This window comes from Sorex fumeus, unplaced genomic scaffold (assembly GCF_029834395.1).
Source record: "Sorex fumeus unplaced genomic scaffold, SorFum_2.1 ptg000045l, whole genome shotgun sequence".
Classification (NCBI taxonomy): Eukaryota; Metazoa; Chordata; class Mammalia; order Eulipotyphla; family Soricidae; genus Sorex; species Sorex fumeus.
The window spans coordinates 18,400,640-18,422,989 of record NW_026606102.1 but is presented as its reverse complement, the minus strand read 5'-3'; the positions used below and the strand labels follow the sequence as shown (position 1 = coordinate 18,422,989).

The 22,350-nt window shown below is 36.1% G+C and overlaps 1 protein-coding gene across 1 annotated transcript in view; it reads right to left on the bottom strand.

Annotated features, from left to right (window-relative positions):
- The window catches only part of SPATA6 (spermatogenesis associated 6), an 85,681-nt gene that overhangs the window by 59,247 nt on the left and 4,084 nt on the right, over positions 1 to 22,350 (bottom strand). Inside the window, exons 2-7 of the mRNA XM_056122224.1 lie at positions 18,668 to 18,805; positions 16,671 to 16,719; positions 11,003 to 11,044; positions 9,523 to 9,647; positions 5,152 to 5,232; positions 1,322 to 1,612 (exon numbers count right to left, since the gene is read on the bottom strand). Of these exons, the coding sequence (XP_055978199.1) occupies positions 1,322 to 1,612; positions 5,152 to 5,232; positions 9,523 to 9,647; positions 11,003 to 11,044; positions 16,671 to 16,719; positions 18,668 to 18,805 (726 nt within the window). The remainder of the gene's footprint in view (positions 1 to 1,321; positions 1,613 to 5,151; positions 5,233 to 9,522; positions 9,648 to 11,002; positions 11,045 to 16,670; positions 16,720 to 18,667; positions 18,806 to 22,350) is intronic.

Sequence of the window (22,350 nt, the reverse complement as noted above, 5' to 3'; positions counted from 1 at the left end):
TATACCCTAAAGTTCTCAGAATAACTATTTAAATAGGGATCATAAAATAAATCTGAATTTTCAGGTAGTGTATATTAGAAAAATATATATATACCATCAGTATATAATTATGTTTAACATGTATGTGTTTAGGGAAAAAAATTAGACACTTCATTCTTAAATTATTTTGTTTTAGGGGGTATGCCCAGCAGGGATTATTCTCAACTTGTTGCTTGGGAAGTCACTCCTGATATGCTCAAAACCATATATAGTGCCCAGGCATCAAACCTGAGCCTTTGAATGAAAAGTATGTGCTCAGTCCACTGAGCAATCTCCAACACCCAACTTACATAGCTAAAAGCCAGAAATAGTTTTATAGATCTTAAAAAGTTGTTTTGCTTCTAAGACCCTTAAATCTCCAAGTTTAATGTTATTTACACATTTATCAATTTTATTGACTTGTATTTAAGCTTTTGCTAAAGAAATGCTTTTTAAATTGTTTTTGTAATTGATTTTTAATTGTCTTTTTAAAAATTTTAGAAACTATGGGGGGCCAGAGCAATAGTACAGCAGGTAGAGCGATTGCCATGACAAAGCCAACCCAGATTTGATTTCCAGCACATCATATGGTCCCCAGAGCCCCCCAGGAGTGATACCTGAGACAAGAGACAGGAGTAAGTCCCCCAAAATTTATGAAACTGAAAACAACCTCCACTGAATATTTTTATTATAACCTCTTAAAATTAGAAAAAGTCTATTTGACTCTCTTACTGAATACAAGTTTTAAACTATGTCAAAAGAAAGTTTCTTTATAAAAAGATCAGAACTAGAAACTATTCACTTTCAAAGGCACTCCCAACCACAGCGACTAATCATTTTCTTCAAAGTTTCATCATTTAATATTTCTCCAGGGACATAATTCAAGAAAAACTTACTTTCATACAGATATCTAGATATAAATATATTAAAGGCTAGTGGGGAGAGGGACTCTTATCCACAAAGAAAACTGGGTCCTCTTTTAAAATCATACTCTGCATTTCAATACTATGTCAATTACACCTAGGTTCAATTTGTAGAGTTATTACACTGTCCACTGCATAGAAAGAAAGAAAATGGATACTTAAAAGATTTAACATGGCATTCATAATAGAGCTTGATCTCAGTTTTAAACTGACAAAAGAATTCTTTTATTCTGTTAATTTTCCACTTTAGGTTGCTAGGTGAACAGACAGCTCAAGGAAGAAAATTTTTAATATAAGCTAGGAGTTGAAAGAAGCTTCAGAATAATATCTTAGTGTAAAACAGATTAGATGCTTCAAATGCAAATGTTTAGAACACATACATGTCTAATCACAAATGGAGGTTTGTCTGTTTCTTTTTTGAACTCATAGGGTCCCAGATTTAAATGGGCCAGCCGCCGCCTGGTGTCTTCGGAGAGCTCACACATGCGTCTTTTTGTGTAGGGAGATGGAGAGTGTGATTTTGAAGAAATTGTAGGCTGTTCGTAGCTTTTAGCATTTAGGCAATATTTATTTCTGTCAGGTGATTTTGACTTTTTCTTTTGTGATCTTGATCTGCTTTGCAGTTTGCCATTTGCTTTTTCAACTGGAGTTGTATGGTAAAGAAATTTATCCTAAATATAAAAAATTAAAATTAACTTGAGTAAAACAGTTATTTTTCTAAATACAGCTAGAAAAAAATTAAGTCATTTAAGGTACATGTAATTCATAAACATTTGGATGTCTTTTCTATCTGTGTAAATTTTGGGAGAAGTCAAATCCATATTCTCCTAGAATTTCTTGTTTTAGCAGTTAATAGATAATATTGTATCAAACTTGCTCTCTGGGGGCAGACTGACAGTAAGTGAGTGAGACTCTTGCCGTGCACATAGCTGACCTGAATTTGATTCCTAACACCCCATATAATTCCCTAAGCCCATCATGAGTGCGCCTGAGTGTAGAGCCAGGAGGTAAGGCCCCCCCGGCTGTGGCTTAAAAACAATCAAAAAGCCCCTCTTTTTTTTTATGGTGCATCAATATTTATTTTCAACATTTTAAGAAAAAAATTTACATTAGGATCTTTTGGTTTCGCAGGAGGTTATCTGCAGGTCTTAACCTAGGTACTCATTTCTCATTAGCAGTGGGAGGAGATTCCCTCCGAACATCTTATCTGCCCTAACCACTCTTAAAAAAGCCCCTCTTTAAACCAATTGGCGCTTTATAAAAATTCAAGTCTAATATTTGGTCATTTGAGAAATATAAAAAACAAAGTTAAATTTAATATAAATATTGATTTATCACATAATTAAATATTCAATTGGCTACATAATTTAAGAGACCTTTGTTTTATTTTGTACTGTTATAATAGACATGTCTAACATGGTGATTATATACATATCTATAGATATAAACATATTCAAGCAACTTATTTTGCTATAATTATAGTTACAATGTAAAAAATATTTAAAACAGTCATGCATATTTTCATGAAATATATTGTTTGAATTATATATGTTTAATTAGAGTATAAGGATCTTGAGAAGAGTTTAAGCTTCACCAATTTACTAACAATTATACCTTAATATTTCTTATGAAAGTAAAAACCAAAAGATAATTTTAATAAGCATTATATTATCTTGTAAAACATTACCAGTTTAAAAAATAAATCCTAATTATTTTAAGATAAAATTTTATGTAAATAGTCTGACTTATAAATGCTTTACAGGTTGGATTAGAAATTGACAATACAAGAATTGCAAGTTTGCCAATGTTAGGGGAAATGAACTGAGAATCTCTGAGTGCCATCTGAACTTCAATAATTGTTAAAACCCACCAACCCTACATCCCACTCTACTTTTTCAACCCTTTATTTCCCCCTATTCCATACTAAGCTTACCTATTGTAAATAAATACAGATGTAAAGTAGAAGAGTCAAGTATTTTAAAAAGGAGACAGAGAATAAAACACATGTTCCTAACTTAAATACTGAGTCTCTGAGTACGTAGTATTTAAGGCAAATGAACCAGCAGCATCTGATTATTTCATCAACTTTCTTCTAAAGCTCTTGTCACACTCCTGGGATCTTCTTTTCCCTTATTCAATGATGTCTGTAGGTTGGTCAGAATTTTTCTACCTTATCCCACTGCATCTATCTCTGTGACATCACACTGACTCATAAGGCAAGAACTTTAGCACACGAAAGGAACTTTCATGCACAGTGAGGACAAGACCACACACTCAGAAATTCTTTCTCAGCATTAATTAGCTTTTTATACTTCATCTTTTATTTATTTATTTATTTATTTATTTTATTAGTGAAGCACCATGAGGTACAGTTGTAGATTTACAAATCTTTGTGCTTGGGTTTCGGTCATACAATGTATACTTCATCTTAAATGATGAAGTAGAATTATTATTCACAGATGCATTGCATCCCAAACTGAAAAGCTATTCTTATCAAAACATTTTCCTGAGAAATGTTTTGATAAGCATGTTTCCTCAGATATATCCTCACGAATTTATTTGCCCTCACTCTATCCTCAACTTTCTAGACCTAACACCCAGATCTTCAATAATTCGTTTCAGTGTCTCTTACTTCCAGACTCAAATGAACTCATAATGATTTATTTCAGCAATGCTATAAAATTCCTTCTTACCCACCCTATGTTTATACCAAACCTAAAACTAACCTACTGACATTATCATTTTTAAATGCCGAATACTGCAAAGTCTTAATAAACAAAGTAGAATTATCCCCTTGGTAATTTATAACTACATCTCACCTTTATTAAGTTCCATTTATCATCCTCAGCAAAGTTACTCTAAAACAATGTACAAACTAACACCTCACCCCGTTTGGGCCTTGTAAGTTTCATATATAGTATGGCTCTTCATCACCAATTGGCCATTATTACCTGGTCATAATGCAACTGAACATGAGTGATGGCTAGGCATTATTAGATTATCTGTAGACAAGGTAGCAAGGTAATCCTGGTGACTCAGAAAGAAATCAGTTCTGAGTGAAATCAGGATCTGGATATTTGGATATCTCAATTTTACAAATACAGGCTGTAATGCTGACGCTTCCCTGTACAGATTAATACCAATATGGCCTGATAACTGAGCAAGCATCCATCACAGAATTGAGACACTCAAAAACAAATCTTGTTTTCAATATTCCAGTCTTAGAAACTCTAGTCACATCTGTTTAAAAAGTGTCTTTGAACTTTTTACTGTGATCTGTAATTTCCATAAGATTTACAGACATTTTCAACCTAGTTTTCTCAGTTTGACATTCCTTCTTTTCTTTATGTTTCAGTATTTTATTGAGCTAATATTTATTTCCATTACTATGTGTTTTAGAAAAATAATTTTGTTCAAAACAGTTTATTAAACCCATAACTACCCAAGTCCCAGTATCCTTTCACCAGAACATTAGGGATTCTTCTCCATCACCTTCCCATCAGTAGCCCTCGGCCCTGTTCACCTTACCTCTGAAGTCTTAATACACCAATGCTTTGCTCGGTTTTGTCTGTCCCTTGTTTCAATTAGGCTGGAGTAATAGCACAGCACGTAGGGTGTTTACCTTGCACATGGCCGACCAGATTCAATTCCTCCATCCCTGTCAGAGAGCCGGGCAAGCTACCGAGAGTATCCCACCTTCATGGCAGAGCAGTTCCCCATGGCATATTTAATATGCCAAAAACAGTAACAACAAATCTCACAGTGGAGATGTTACTGGTGCCTGCTCGAGCAAATCAATGAACAACTGAGGACAGTGCTACAGTGCTACAGTTTAGGTAACATGGCTACAACAGTATTAAAATTTATGGTACTGTGAAAAGCTCTGTGGAACATCTCAATCCCAGAATTTTTCTGGAAGCCTGATTTCTTTACATTAAAAAGGTGGTTCACATGTATGTACAAATATGCACGTATATGCAAAACACCATAGCATTGTCTATCATATGTATAAAAGTCAGTGCTCAACTCTAATATAGTATGATGAAATCAAATGACTACAAGCCTATCATAAGTGTTTTAAAGATTAAGCAAATAAGAGCTACAGTCACGAAAAACACCACAGCCAAAATAAAATGCTTACTGAATTTCCCTAATTATGAACAAATATATTTTAAAACACTCAGTATTTTATGAAACAAATGATTTTAACCTGAGTGCGGCACTTCCTTGAACTTATGAGACACTCAGTAATCACTGAGGTTGTAGAAAATTCCAGTTTTGGAGCAATTCCCTGAAGAATAAAAAAAGAGGATGTTATTATATATTTCAATAAAAAGACAATTATTAATAGTGTATATATGGCTAATAGTAACAAATTCTAATCAGGGTTCAGCTGTTTAACTTCAGTCTGGATTTTTTTACTTCTAAATATTGGAGGCTGAAATAACATCTTTCTTGTAATGGATTAGTTTACTAATCAACTAACTTACTGAAGTTTGTAAACCATTTTCCTTCCTAGATGACCAGTAATTATAACAATATTACTCAGAAAAAGCTATATATGAGATGCATAGGGAAAAGTATGGGGAAAGAATATAGAATTCTTAAGCTCTATGTCCCTTAGCCAGAATAATGTGGCGCTGGTTAAGAACCAAGAATTTCAGGTCTGAAGTGTAGATAGGGCCTTTGCCTTGCACTTGGCTGACCCACGATTGATTCCCAACATCCCATATGGTACCCTGAGCATTGCCAGGAGTAATTCATGAGTGCATCATCCAGGAGCAACCCCCATGCATCACTGGTGTGATCCAAAAAGAAAAAAAAAAAACAACAATAACTTCTCTGAACTCAGTCCTTTTGATTTTTATGTCAGGTTCATTCCATAGACATAAATTATTAAGTCATTGGTTAATAGTGATGGTTTCAATCCTCTTCTCTTCTCCCTTCCCCAGACATTAGGGAATGAGAGGAAATATTCCAAACTTATATTCTAGCTTTGCTTCCCCTAGTAACCGGTTAGTTATAGCCTTAAGAAGAGTCCCAGAGTCATGTCTTTAATAGAAACCCAGTGAAGTGGAAAGGATCTTATCAACAGCAAGACACTCATTTTATCTTTACGTCTCTGAAACAATTTAGAAACCAAGGACAAAAAACTAACTATAATATGCTCCAATTGCTCTTATATATTGCTCCAACAATTTCAAAGGTTTGGGGGGTTGTGACTCAGGAGGTGAGGATTAAAAAAAGATATTGTAAGTACAAGTACATATATAGTAAAATATAAATTTTTTATAAATCATAACTATAGGAGTATAGAAAATATTTTATAAAAATCTCTTCATAATATAAAGTATCATAGGTCCTTGGTATAAAATTTTTAAAAATGAAAAATATTTAAGTCTCTACAAATTTCTCAACATTTTTCCCATAATGCAACTACCATTCATATCTATGAATGTGCCTGATTTCTACTTATTGCATCAGTTTAATTACCATCTGAACATTATTTTGAAATAAAGTGGAGACAAATGTAAAACTTAAAGAAACAGTCACAAAGCACCTGAGAAAATATTTGTAAGTACATAAAGAAAACACTTTAAGATATTTTCTGTACCTAGAGATACCTCATCCTAATAAAGAAGTCAGATATGTATACACTATAAGCTTAGCTTTTGACACTCTTAAAGTTTTAAATATTATACATTAGAGATAAATCTTAGTTGCCTAAGATTAAGCTTAACTAAATGTCTGTGTTCAGTAAACCTATCTCTAATCAACAATGTTCACTATATCTATTTTCCATTATCTACTGCTACTCCGTGTATTACTTAGTTTAAAATCTCAGTGAACACTCTTCAATAGCTTCTGTGAACCAGGAATCTGACAGAGACAAAAATAGGTGATTCTGTCCTGAAACCTGTCAAGTCTTTTGTGCCACAGTCATCTGAAGGCTGGACTGAAGCTTGAAGGTTTGCTTCCTGAAATGGAACATTCACACAGCTGTGTGGAGGTCTTGTTACAAAACCCAAGGTTCCATGGTATTTATCAGAAATCAGCAGGAGGCCTAGGAGAGGTTCAAGCTGATTTGTTGTAACCCAGGCAGAGTCCTGCTGTCTCCCCAACAAAGATCAGAAAACGGTCTGAAGGAGGAGTTACAACGAGAGCAAGAGGAGCCAGGGAGATACGGGAGTTGGTGGGCAGAGTAAGCTGCTTCATGGGATGCATGCCCACTAGCAAGTTAACCCCAACCTGGGTGGTATTTTGAATGTTAAATGAAGAAAAGTGTGTCAGTGAAGGGTCAGCACCAGCGTTTATTGTGACGCAAGCTGTTTTAGTCTAGTTCATTATGTAAGATCTCTTTCTGGTAATATCCTACCTCTGTACCAAAGACATTCATCAAAGTCTTTCCTTTTGAGACCATAGGCACAAAACAGTGGGCTTTATGTGGAGGCAGGGTCCCCCAAGCGCAGACCCTATCTTCTCTCAGTCTCAGTTACACCTCTAGATTTGGGTCGGATGGCTCAGCATTTCCTTGCAAATCTCAAGAGTGGTGACTGGATTCTTATATCAGTTCTTCAGTTGAGAGTGATTCAAGGGCAAAGCAAGCAAGGAGGAAGCTAGTCCTACTGTCAAAAACTTACATTGCTCTCCACATGCAAACTAAACTCAGGTCTTGACAAAAGAAATAAGCCTCATACCTTTACAACTTTACCTGATATGTCTGAATCAAACCGTAACTGAACTTCCTCAAGTGCTGTTCTTTACAGACTCTTACAGAATCCAGATTCTCATGACTGGAACATTTATGAATTAAAGAGATGAGCTCTCTACTCCACGCACGCACAGAAGCAGCAGTCATAGATTAATCAGTTTAGTCACTCTGGGTCAAAAGGGGAAAATGAGAGGCCAATAGCCCATAGCAATTCTTATGTCCATCCAGGAGAGTACAAAGTTTCTCAATTTGATATTTGGTCTTATTCCTACTCAGAAGTAACTACCATATTTCTTGGCTCCACTATCTGGGCTCTTGCTTTCACCCTTTGAATTTTCATTTATCTGCAATGGAAGGAAAATCCTATTTGGAACTGGATGGTGTCCTGAGCTTAGGTCTACAGATAGAACTTTAGGGCTCCAAACCCTTTTTCATCTTATGATTCGCTCTCCATCTATGACCAAGCAGTGGTGTTTCTGCCAATATGAAACTCCTAAGTAAGAGGCCAGAGAGATAGCACTATGGGGAAGTTATGGGGAGGACACCATTTGCATTGTACATGGCCAACCCAGGTTCGGACCCCGGTGCTCCCTCTCTGGGGGGCTAAAGTGATAGTACAGTGGATAGGGCACTTGCCTTTCATGTGCCCGACTCGGGTTCAATCCCTAGAACAGGTTCCCTATTCTCCAACAGGAGTGCAGAACCAAGAGTAAGTCATGAGAACTGCCAGGTATGGCGCAAAAAACAAACAAAAGAAAATTTTCTTGTTTCTCATGAAAATTTTATTGGAATTCACTCACTTCATAAGACATAAGCAATAAACTATTAAGGGCTTTTGCTGATCAAAAATCTTCCAAGGTACTTTGAGAAATTGCGTGGGTTCAGGATGAAACTGGGGGCGTGACTATTAAATCCTTCAAACAAATCTCAAAAATATCCAATATGTTGCATTGAAGGGGAAAAAATTCAAATGCAGTTTTTCAAGATACTTTAAAGACACTGTCCTACAACAGTCTCTACAGAAGCCTTAGGTAGTTTGTGGCTTTTGTATAATGGAGTGAGTAAACTCCAAAAGATTCTCATTGTTCAGATGTCAACAATTTCCCCCATACTCTATCTCTACTTCTGGGCATTATGGTGTGCAATATAGATACTGAGAGGCTATCGCATTTGGTCCTTTATCTACTTTCAGCACACATCTTCCATCCCGAACAATTCCTCCAACCATCGACTTAGTGATCCCTTCAGATAAATTGCAAAAGTTTGGAATAAGGAAGCAATATTGCCTATATGACAACAAACTACTAATTGGAGTGTTTTATCCATTTATGTTTAAATATTACTAATTGGGTTGATTCACACGTGCTATTTTGCTCTAACTCTAAAGATATGTGACAAATCTTTACACTCTGCTTTTCCAGTTGTCTCATGTGGATGCACAATGGTCAGCTAAAAAAATCTGTGAGGGTCACACTCTTAGTTAATTAACTGTTTTTCAAATCATGGTTGTTTTAATATAGGTTTTCCAAAATAAGAAAAAGAGCACTTTTCTAAATATTTATTTCCCTGTCTTTTAAAAGAAAAAATAGATCGAGTTAAAGTATAAAAGGGGCAGTAGATCAGGAGAGGACACAAATCTGAAAAATATAAAGCAAAGGAATTTGGATGATACAGAAACAACGGAAAATGTTAATTTTTTTTCACTTAGATCTAAAATACATCTAAAATAAAACCATAATTTCTAAAATCAATTATATTTTAAACCAAATTAAATGTTTAATTATTTCTTCAGGATTCAAGGATCGAGGGTTATGTGGCAGTTTCTGTAATTATCCTGCATCATAGATTCAGAAAAGATAAAGCACTCACTCGAAGGCCAGATATCCTCCTCATGGTAACCTGGCGGTTTGAATCATGGTGTCCAGAAATCTGGTTGGGACCCGGGAACATGAAATCTCGTGTGTTTTCATCATATGTAGATAGTGTTTCACCCACTACAAGAAAAACATTCTATGTTTCAAATTATAACAAAATATTCCGTTTAAAAACAAAGTCACCATATATAATATACAGAATGCCTAATGCCTAACTGAAATGCCTGCTTTAGGTTCATGATTATTTCTAAAAGGAAAATTAAAGTTTTATTAAATAGATTGATATATTCCTTATTTAGACAAGTAATACATGGCACCAGAGAGATAACAGAGTAGGCAGGATGCCAACTCTAGCCTTGCATGTGACCAACTGGGGTTTGATTCCTGGTACCCAACAGGTCCTTCAAGCACTGGTAGGAGTGCAGGCCCTGAGTGCAGAGCCAGAAGTAAGTCCTGAAAACCACTCAAAAAAAGAGAGAGAGAGAGAGAGAGAAAAGCAATATATACTACTAATTCTCCCTTGTCCCCTTTTGTAGAAGAGGGATACCCATGCAAATTAGTAATACATATGAATTCCTATAAATAACACCTATAACCTATGAAATAAGTGACATTTATACATCTAAAATATTTACTGTTTTGTATATTAGCCCTTTCATCCTTTTGACCTACCAGAATATTAGGTTAGATGTTGCAAAACAGAGATCCTTTTTTACAATTTTTGGTTACTGAAATTAAGTATATATGTAATATGCAATTCTATTTAATAAAGCATATTTTCTTTATATAAAATGGACATACAATTTTATTTCTTTTATAATCATATAAATAATAAAAATTAAAATATCTTTCATATTTTAAACTAACCCAGATATTTGTCATCTATATTAAATAACTAAGAATCCATTCCCCTCTAGTCCCAATATACAGAATGTACAAAACAAAAGTAACTACTGTTTTGATGACATACAATTTAACTTACTATTTTTGATGAAATACAATTTCATCAGTTGGTATGAATCACAAAAGAGTATGCTAAAAACATAACTTATTTTCTAAATTCAGTTATTACTATTTAGGAACCAGGTGCTGGCACAGTGCAGGGCTCTTGCCCTGCACACAGCTGAACTGGGTTCAATCCCCAGTAATCATAAGGTTCTGAAGCCCCGGCAGGATTGATTCCTGAGCAAAGAGCTAGGAGTAAGCCCTAAGCAAGGCCAGCTGTGTCCTCTACATACACACACACACACACACACACACACACTCAATATTACTATTATTTAATTTTTGAATAATGTATTCAAAACATATATATCAATTTCCTGTATAACTGATGCTTTCCATACACTAGGATTAAACATTAGAAACAACACTACTCTTCATTTTGGAAGAAATAGGAAAGATTAGATATTTTAAAAGAATTTCATGAAATTGGTTCATAGATAAATTAACACAATCAAAAGATAATAAAATACCTGGTGGAACAAGTTGAATCAACTCAAACAATGTTGTATCATCTGAAAGACATTTTTTTGTAAAAATTAATATTAAAAATTAGTTACTATACCATAGAAAATCTAAAATCCAAAGCCATTGCTGGGAAAACTACAGATATGTTTGTATCTTGGATGTATATACATATATATATATAGAGAGAGTGTGTATATATATATTTTTTTTAGTGGTGGCTGTTGTTGCTATATCTCCTACTGCAATAATAATCTACAGTATGGATTAGCCCTTTACTCTCTGTGGTGTTTACAATACAGTAGAAAGAGCTATACAAAAAGTTTTCATATACTTCCTGATCTTACACATGCATAGCCTCTGCCATTATTAATATCACTTATAAGAATGCTACATTTTGTTAACCAAGGTTGACTCCCTATTTAATAGATCATAATCACACTAAGTTCATAGTTAATTTATTTCAAGACCCAATCTTAACATGAAAGTTTTGTAACTATATCTCACGGTGATTCAATAAAAACAATTTAAAAAGACTTAATCTGGATGATAAACACTGGTAAATTCAGATAAATGATAAATATAACACACTCATCATTATATTATCATCGAGTACTTCATTGCTCTAAAAGCTCTCTGAATTCTCTTTCTAATCTGTCTTCTCCCCATAAATTATCTCCCTTATTACCCTATAGCCTCTGGTTTGGGGATAATCATAGATATAAACATGAGTAATCACTGTCATATATACTTAGAAATAAAATGACTACTTTACTTATGGAAAAACATTACAATAGAAAATTAAAAAGTATAAATTCACAGGGTTGGGGAGATGCTCAAAAGAGATAGAGTGCCTGCTCTGCATGGGGAAACCTCACTCCAGCAGTGACTTCTATAAATAAAGTTTTTTTTTAATTTTAACTTGACTTATTTGACTTCTAACAATAAAAAATAAAAAATAAACCTAGTGATCTTAAAGTACCAGACATCAAAACTGAAACTATAGCAATTAAGAAAGCATACTTAGGTAATAGAGAAACTATAGTAGAAACCACACGTGTGATAGCATTTAATTTATGACAAAGTAAATATTACAGAACAGCAAGGAGAAAGTCTTTTGAACAAATGGTACTGTTCATTTGCAGATATATTTAAATACTGGGCTAGGCAGAAAGCTCAAAGGAGTATAGCACATACCTCGCATGCCCAACACCCCAACATAAACCCCCTGAGCATTATAGCCCCAAAGCAATGCCAGACATAAACCTAGAAGTCGTTGAGAAACATCAAAATTGCCCTGTGACCCCCAGAATGGCCAGGCCCAAGCAGCACGACATCACTTTGCCCAAGCACCAAACAGTCAAGCCATCACAGGTGGGTATAAACACTGAGTACCTAAACACTGATCAAAATTCCCCTATAAATAAATATAGGTCAATGAAAAAGAATTATATATTATTTATTATATGTAAGTACAGGGTGGAGCAATAGCACAGCAGGTATGGCGTTTGCCTTGCATGCGGCCAACTTGGTTTCGATTCCTCAATCCCTCTCAGAGAGCCCAGCAAACTACCGAGAGTATTCCACCCACACGGCAAAGCCTGAGAAGCTACCCGTGATGTATTCGAAATACTAAAAACAGTAACAACAAGTCTCACAATGGAGACATTACTGGTGCCTGCTGGAGCAAATCGATGAACAACGGGAGGACAGTGATACAGTGCAGTGCTATGTAAGTACAGAGTCTATGGAGATCACGTTCTGGAAACACTATGCATAGTATATGTCTGACATAGACTACAATAAAAGTAATTTGTTCAGCAAAAGAATCAAACAGGAATCACTAATAGATTTTAAACTCAAGACATAAACAGAAGATACTTGCGACACACAACTGAAAGGGTGCTTGTAATTATAATTTCCACAAATCAGAACTTAACAAAAAAAAAAGAGAAATACGCCGGGCCATCCCAGGGGGGAAAGGGTGCTGTCCCTCCACCTGCTCCCCCTTGATGGCTCAGTGGCCGCCATCCTCCAGAGGCCATTGGACAGTCAGGCTTGAGCCCACAGTGACGAGACATGTTGGGTCTCACGAGATAGGGGTGGAGCCAGTCCTGTCCTCCCCACCCCAACAAGACCCCAAGTCATCGCCCACGAACGGCCTCTATGGCTCCTGATCAAGCTGCTTAATGGCCATGATCCAAGAGATTCAGAAACAAATCTCGAAACCCAGTGGCTTTTTGTAGAAATGCATCCAGACCACGCAGTAGGTTACTGTCACCGTGCCACCCCAGAGGGTAATGAGTGTTGTCCCTCCTCCTGCTTCCCCCTGGCGGCTTGGTGGCCATCATCCTCCAGAGGCCATTGGACAGCCAGGTTTGGGCCCGCAGTGACAAGACATGTTGGGCCTCACGGGATGGGGGTGGAGCTGGTCCTGTCCTTCCCACCCCAACGAGACCCCAAGTCATCGCCCACAAACGGCCTTTCTCACTCCTGATCAAGCTGCTTAACGACCATGATCCCAGAGACTCAGGAGCAAATCTCGGAACCCAGCAGGTTTTGGCAGAAATCCCTCCAGATTTAAGTGTGAAATTGAAACCCGAGCGCAAAAAAATTGTAAATCTACAACTGTACCTCATGGTGTCTCACTAATAAAAAATTAAAAATTAAAAAAAAATTTTGGAATTTCAAAATTGCGCGGCCACTACTGCAGCCACGCAACATCATATGTTATTCATAACCAGCAATAGAACACAAATTGTCTACTGTTGCCTTTTCAGCAGATCTGAGTGTTGGGGTAAAATCTCAAATAATAATGGTGGGTCTGGTGTCGAAATATTGAATGTGATCAAAGTAGAGAGAGTGTAATGTGGAAATCATCTGCCCCACAGGTAGAGGGAGGGTGTAGGATGGGGGTATCCTGGGGTTGTTGGGGGTGGAGAATGGGCACTGGTGAAGGTACGGTTGTTTCATTGTATGACCGAGACTTAGACCCGAAAGCTTTGTAACTTCTCTCATGGTAATTCAATAAATAAAATTATAAAAAATTAAAAAAAGTAAGGTGGAGTTCATGTACAATTCAATCAGCTAATCAGTGGCTGAATAAATAGCAGACTCCTACATTAAAAAAAATGAGAAATAGACAAGGATTTAACACATACAAAAGTTCATTAAGACTGAAAATTGTATGAAGAGGTAGTCTATTTCATTTGTCGTCAGGAAAATGGAAAATAAAGACACTATTCAATCATAATGACTGAAATTAAAAAAAAAAAAGTCAAGCACTTGCCAGGATGTGGAGAACAGAATTTTCCTCTATTCAGAGCAACACTAGTAAACTGGTATTATCACTTAGGCTGACCCTAAGACTCAGAAATTCCACTTCTAAGCAAACACCAAATAGAACTGCTTACTCATTAGCATCAAGATTTAGCTCGTTAGCAACAAGAATGTTCAAGCACAGAATTTATGAAAGCAGAATCAGGATATAACCTAAATTCCCATGTGCATAAATAACAGAATAAACAAATCAGAGTAATACACAATGAAACACTACAATAATAAAAGCAAATAAGTTGGTTACAACAAAGATAAATTTCTTAAAAATTCTGAGCAAGAGATAGGCACAAGGAATTCACAAAGTAAATTTGACTTATTTAGTATTCAAAAATAAACTAAACTACAATATAAGGCATGAAACAGATATTCTTTTGTAGACCAGAGTGAGATTAGGAGACAATACAAACAAGGTCTTCAGAATTTCTAGCACTGTTCTAGCTTGTCCTCGAGCGGGCCCAAGAATTGTCTCTATCGAAACATTTTACCTCTGTAAATGATCAATCACACCTATCTGTAGTCCTATACCTCAAACCCCTTCAGATGTTCCATAAGTAGGCTAACAGCTCTGCATAAAACAGGCCATTTTTACCATCTATCTGTGAGTCCCCATCTGTTTGTTCCTCTGCTGGGGAGGCTGCCTTCGGCCACCAAATGCATCGCGCAACCTGAACTCACAGCAAGAAAAAATGGAAGCAGAGGATAAAAGGAAGGAAGCAGGAACAGAATGAAGAGGAAGATGAGGGAACAGAGGAATAGGAAGAATGAGGAGTCAGATTCTAAAAACAGTAGTAGCCAAGATCATAATCTCTAGGAAAAAATATTTCTCTATTGAGTTTGACCTGCTAAAGAAAAAAGGGCATTTAAAAATGCCGGGCTTCTCATTAAAGAAGAACTATACAGAGAAATCACTCTAAAATAAAGTTCATATTGATAATCCCCATCCAAGAGGGAACACCAACACAATGAGCAATTACAGTCATAGGTTGCTTAACAATGCTTTGGTTATTGACAGGTTATATATATTATATAGTTACATATATTATAGTTATAGTATTATATGTAGTTATACAGTGATATATATAGTTATACACACAATATATATACACAGTGATCCCGAAAGACTATACTACAGACCCTAGCTGTATAGCAGGCATAATTGCACTCTATGACATTCATACAATGAGGAGATCACTTAATGATGCATTCTTCAGAACATGTCCCCATCATTAAGCAAACCAGACTATAACAGAGCCAAGTACAACTGACACAGTTTAGTTCTCTAGGCTTAAAAATGAACAGAAGGAATATTGAACAGTATTCTCAAATATAAAGAGCAGAAGCAAAAACAACAAATATGAAATAGTGTAACATTTACACTCCTTTTTTGTAAATAGGCAATATTTACAAAGGCTAAGGTGGCAAGTTATTCTCACAAAAACCTGAATACAGCACTACTATTTCAGCATCTATGCAGAAAGAAGCAGAAAAAAACCAGGGCAACTATAGGATGTAGGAAGAGAACCCCCAACCAATCATCTGAGCTCACTAGGAAGCTCAGCAGATACCATCTGAGAAAAGACATTGTAAGTGTGGGGAGAGGGGGGCAGGAGGGCGGGAGGGTGCCCCTTCCAAGAGCAAGTGAGTTCAAAAGATTTACAATAAGAAGACAGAGTTGGGTCCAGGAAATAATTCTGTAGTCAGGACTGCAAGATCTGCTCTCAAAATATCCTGGTGTTGAAGATACAACTCCATTGACAGTAAAAAAGCCAAAAAAAAAAAAAATCCCTGAGATACTGACCAAAGGGGTGCAATTTAAGAAAAGGGATATGATGATGGTACATTTTCTAGCACCTGGAAAAAAAGTGAGGGGACATGCCATTTTCTTATCTGTAGAAAGTTTCTCAAACTGTATATTTGTAGCAATTTTCCAGGACAAAGACAGAGACACAGAGACAGAAACACATAGAGAAACAAGTGTAATATAAAATGCAAAGGCATATGTATTTTACTATTATAACTTCAGTCTTCTATTACTTACTTTTTTGATTTGCAATATACTGAAGTTAAAAACATGCTTTCGTATGGTGGGGGAAAGTTCAATTTAACCTGGATCCCCAACCTTATATCAAAAATACTCCAAAGTACCTTGAGCAATCTGAAGCCCAAATACTTTTTGTTTTCCACAGACCAAATATTTTAAAGTCCCTTTCTCTTCAGCATACATATTTTTATTATTATTTCAAAGTTTATTTTGAAATTGCAATAATACTAAAAAGTCTCAGCTCAAGATTTTTCTAAGATTTCTTAGAATCAGAAATTAAACGATAAAAAACTCACATTCAAGCTGTGCAACCACATCTCCAGGGTCTACTGCTTCAGGGAACACCTGTCATAGGAAGAGATAGAAGGAAGCAGAATGAAGAGGAAGTGAAAGGAAGGTATATGGAAAAGAACCTGAATTTTCTCCTTTCATTCCCAAAATATAACCTTCCCACCCAAACAAAATTTTGACATTATTTATAACCTTTCCTCCTCTTTGTTTTCCATAATCAGGGAAGATTTATAAACAAACATCATCACTGCCTTGACCCCCCTCTCCAACACTGTCTGCTAGCACTCTTCTCTTAATCTGTTACCATGATCACATTTCTCATTGTCCAACTCGTCAACTTACCCATCAAAAAATGCCTTTATATTCTCTAATCCTCTACACAGAATCCTTCTCCCTGACTTTTGAATAGAGACTACCTAATAATCAAGCTCTGCTAAATTATTGCCTCAATTGAGTATAACATAAAATGGACAACAACTGTGATCCTTAGATATCTGTCCCTATAATCTCCCTTTATTATTTGAGGACATCTATTACTATTTAAAATGATACAAATTTTCTTGTTATATATTCTACATTCAGTTTCAGCCTGAGTAATAGCACGGTGGGTAGGGCGTTTGCCTTGCACGTGGCAGACCCAGGTTCGATTCCTCTGTCCCTCTCAGAGAGTCCGGAAAGCTATGGAGAGTATCTCACCCGCATGACAGAGCCTGACAAGCTCCCCGTGGCATATTCAATATGCCAAAAACAGTAACAAGTCTCACAATGAAGACGTTACTGGTGCCCATTCAAGCAAATCGATGAACAACGGGAGGACAGTGCTACAGTGCTACAAAAAGATTCAAGAGGGGAGAAAGTTTGTCTTGCTTACCCAGTGGTTAGAACAGTGCAAAGATCAAAGCTGATATTTGTGGAGAAAAGGAATGAAGGGAAGAAGATAGATAAGCAGGCCCACTGGAGGATATGTTCCAGAAGGGAGGCAGGGAGGGATGGGAGGAAGGAGAGAAGGAGAAAGAAAGGGGGGTGAATTGAAAGAGGAAGGGGGAAGGAAGGAAGGAAGGAAGGAAGGGAGGGAGGGAGGGAGGGAGGGAGGGAGGGAGGGAGGGAGGGAAGGGAAGGGAAGGGAAGGCAAGGGAAGTAAAGGGAAGGGAAAAGTAAGAGGGAAGGGAAGGGAATAATGAAAGGAAGGGATGAATGAAGGGAAGAGAAGGGAGGAAAGGAAGGGATAGGAGGAGAGGGCAAGGGAGGGAAGGAGAGAAGGAAGGAAAAGAGAGGAAAGGAAGTAACGAAGGGAAGGGGAGGGAAGGGGAAAAGGGAAGAGAGAAGGAAGATAACCAGGCATATATAAAGAAAGGAAGGAAGGAAGGAAGGAAGGAAGGAAGGAAGGAAGGAAGGAAGGAAGGAAGGAAGGAAAGATTAGAAAGGATGTTTAAAAAGGTGAAGAAATATGATTGCAAGTGTTTAAATCATTGGTATTAGAAAATAAAATGACATTACAGAGAAAAAAAGTGCCCAAATAGGACCATAATTTAAAAATGGCCCATTTCAAGCATTACTATTTCCACTTATGGAAAAAGTTATCTCTTTTGGGAGCACACTTGGTGGTACTGAGGGCACACTCCTGGCAAGGACCATAGATAGTGCCAAGGATCAAACCCAGGCCAGCTGCATGTAAGGCAAGCACCCTCTCCACAGTATTCTCTCTCTGGCTCTCCACACTTAAAATGAAAATAATTATTTAGGACTCAAGGTGCTTTATTTCACATCAATTCCACTGTGACAGTTTTTAAAATAAACTAATTATTTACAAAAGTGGCAACTGATTCGGTATACAACATAATGCATATTTACTTTCGAGCTTCCAAATTTAAGTTACAGTCTTTTCAATTCAATCAAAGTACATGATCAGTAATAAGAATTAGTAAAACTTGGCAGTAAGTTTAGAAGTTCAGTGTACTTTGCTTTTATGTTTGTGAGCATTTGACATAAGAGCTGAGCTCACCTTTTCAAACACCATTCTGGCATTAAAGACCAGTGGAAAAGTGGCAGGGACGCATTGTGTCTTTTTGTATTGGCCAAACACACAGATGCTAAGATAGATGTCTTCCTTGTCTTTCAGCACCACTCCTGGACAAGTTACCTGAAAAAAAAGGGTACCCACATAGATATAAATGCTTTATGAATTTGCTGAACTATCCGACTAAAATAATTTATAATTTATCAAGCATTACATAGAATACAAGTCTGTTTAATAAAAATATGCACAAAGAAACAGAAAGAGTCTAGTGTTTACAAAGTTAAATAATATTGCCTTATACCCTCCATCCCACTGAGAAATCTATGTTTTTCCATTCTGTTATGGGTGCCACATTTAAAGCTCTATGTGCTGGCTCTAGGGACAGACACTAATAGTTCAAACAGGCAGCCTCAGGCTCCCACTTTATGCAGAATGCTGACATAAACTTATTCAGCACCGTTTAATCACAGAGGATTTAGACTCAGCAGAAATAATGCACTTAACTGTCGGACCCCCCAAAAAAGTAGACCTCGAAGGGCAAATTTGCATTCTATCATCTTAAATAGCAGCCTCCCCACCAGCCCCGGTCAAAACAAGGACATTTCAGAGCAAGTGAGTTTTAAGTTTCTAACCAATGAAATATTTTTAAATAGGAAATTTTACTTAACTACTCATATAATAGTCAAAGCACGGGTAAAATGTGGAAGATTCTAAATTATACACAACACCATTTCTCCAGGCTCTGCTGAACGTCACTGTAAGTGATCAACTGTACCCGGAGGGCTTATTAAAACACTCTGTGACTTGAACCCAACCTCCCATACGCTAATATTACTCAGTAACCCTGGCAATGCAATCGGTGTTTATTTTGTTACTGTACGCTGCATATTTGCCCGACCTTCCATTATCTGGATTAACATTCCAAAGAACTTCATTCTATCCCCTTATTTACTCCCTCCCACAAAATCAATGTTAATATCTCCTGTGCAAAACTTCTGCTGATTTACCAACTATCATTCAATTCAACCTAATTCACGCATTTATTCAAAATTAACTATTTGTAGAAAAATTGTTTTGGAGTTTTATAACATATTGTAGTTCTCTCAAGGCCCTAATAATTTTTCCATGTAGTTTAATTAAGTTGATATGTATCACAGCTTTTATTTTAAGTTCCCTGAGGACAAAAATGTTATTCTGCTCACCAATGTATCTCAAAACCATCAGAAGCTTAGAGATTAGCACTTTATATTCATATATATGTATATATGAAAGCAACAGAGCTCCAAGAAAGTTTGCATGATTTAATTGCTTAGTCATGGATTAAATGAATTAATTAAGAATATAAACTGCATTGTGTAAATTGTACTTGAAATAAATACATTCAACATGCTAGTACTGTGTCTGACAGAGCATTCAATCAATACTAGCTATAATTGATAACTGAAAATCATTATCACCTGTCATTTTAATACAGATTACTGATTTAAATAAATATCGAAGAACACATGTCTACTTGTACAGTGACTCCATCTTCTTTTTATTCTTTTTTTCACTTTCATCCTAATACATTTACTACTGACTATTAAAATTAAAGTAGGCAGAACATCACGTCCTGTACATCAGCTTTATTTTCCACTCTGCCTCATTCAAACTATAACAATCTTAAAGTTCTTTCAAATCCATGGTTGCTGTGGAAAACATTCTGGTCCCCTCTAAACGAAGATTTTAAATCATATAAACATGTACAAAAGACCAAAGGAAACATTTCCTAAAGATTGACAGCAGAGTAACTATGAAATTATTAAATAGGACATGTCAGAAAATAGTTAAAAATCATTTTAAAAATAAATCAATTAACAATTCTAGAAGAAGTATAAAACAAAAAATAAAAAATTCACTAGAGAAACTCAAGAGCAGATATGAGCTGGCAGAAGAAAGGATAAGGAAACCTGAAATACCAATTGAAATAATCCATCTGGAGAACAAAAAGACCAATAAAAAAGTATAACATAGATACTCAGAAACCAACAGAGCATTTTCAAGCACAACAATAGATAATAAAATGAAAGGTCCAGAAGGAGAAAAAAAACTAGACAAATATTTGAAGTGGGACTACAGTGAGAGGGATAGAGTGGTAGAGAGCTTGCCTTGAACATGGCTGACCCAGGTTCAATTCCCAGAACGCCGGATAGTTCACTGAACACACCAGGAGTGAGTCCTGGCACAAGCCAAGAGTAAGCCTTGAGTACTGCCAGTATGGCCTAAAAGCAAACCCCCCAAAATTGAAGTTATAATGAAAACTTACAAAATAAAAAAATAACAATCTGAACATCAAAGAAATTCAATGAACCTCAAACTACACACACATCAGAATCAAGCATTCAAAAGAATGATTAAAAGAATCTTGAAAAAGGAGCAAAAGAGAAGTGATTTCACAGTTATCAGAAATCCTTAACAGAATCAACTGCTGATTTTTCATCAGAAACAAAGGCAGTAGGAAGTGGATGACATGTAAATTGCTAAAGAACTTTCAAACAAAAATTCAACATCCCAATTTTTTTTCTTCAAAGAGAGTAAAAAATTAAGACACCTCAGTTAAAAAAAAAATACAGCTAACATATAGTTAGCAGAATTACTCTACAAAATACTGGAGACTACTTCAGGTTGAAATGAAAAGATGCTAGATTAAATTAGCCACATGAGAAAAACAAAGCAAACTAGTAATGGAACTACATAAGTAGCTACAAAAATAATAAATACATTTTCCTTTTATTTCACCAAGCTACCGAAAGTATTCGATATGCCAGACACAGTAACAACAAAGTCTCCAATGGAGACGTTACTGGGCCCGCTCGAGCAAATCGACGATCAACGGGAGGGCCTTTTTTTATTTAAAATGAAATCACATAAAACAACAATTACTAAATTCTTTTGGACTGCTATGTGTACCGATGCAATTTGTACAACAATAAAATCATAAAATAGAGGGATCAGAGGAGAGATTAGTGGGTAAGGCTTGCCTTGCCCATAGTCAACCTATATACGATCTCCAGTACTTCATATGTTCCCTTGAATCCCACCAGGAGTGATCCCTGAGCACAGCCAGTGTGCCCCACCCACCCCAAAGAGATTCAAGATAGAAATACAATGTTAAAATAAGAGGTATATCATACACTCTCTAATCATAGAAAGCTGAGGTGGCTATCTCACAATGACATAAAACAAATTTTAGAAAGTGGAATGTTATCTGGAATTAAAAACTTTCTTATTTATTAAAAATTTGATTTATCAAAAGATATGTCAAATGTATATGCAAATATAATACATTGGCAAAATAAGTATTATATTATACTTCCCTCAGTAACTGATAAAACAAGCAGGAAAATATCATTAATGGCATAAAATATGGAAAAGAATATACAAACATTTTGACCCAATTGGCAATTAATTAATACCAAGTCCACCAACAGAAGTATGTACAATTTTTCCAAGCATACATGAAAAGTCAAACCATAAAACAAGCCTCACAAAACAATTTTCAAAAAACTAAAACTACATAGAATATTTTCTATATAAATATTATATAATACTATATAACTATGGCTGGATCAATAGCACAGCGGATAGGGTGTTTGCCTTGCACAAGGCTGACCTGGGTTTGATTCCTC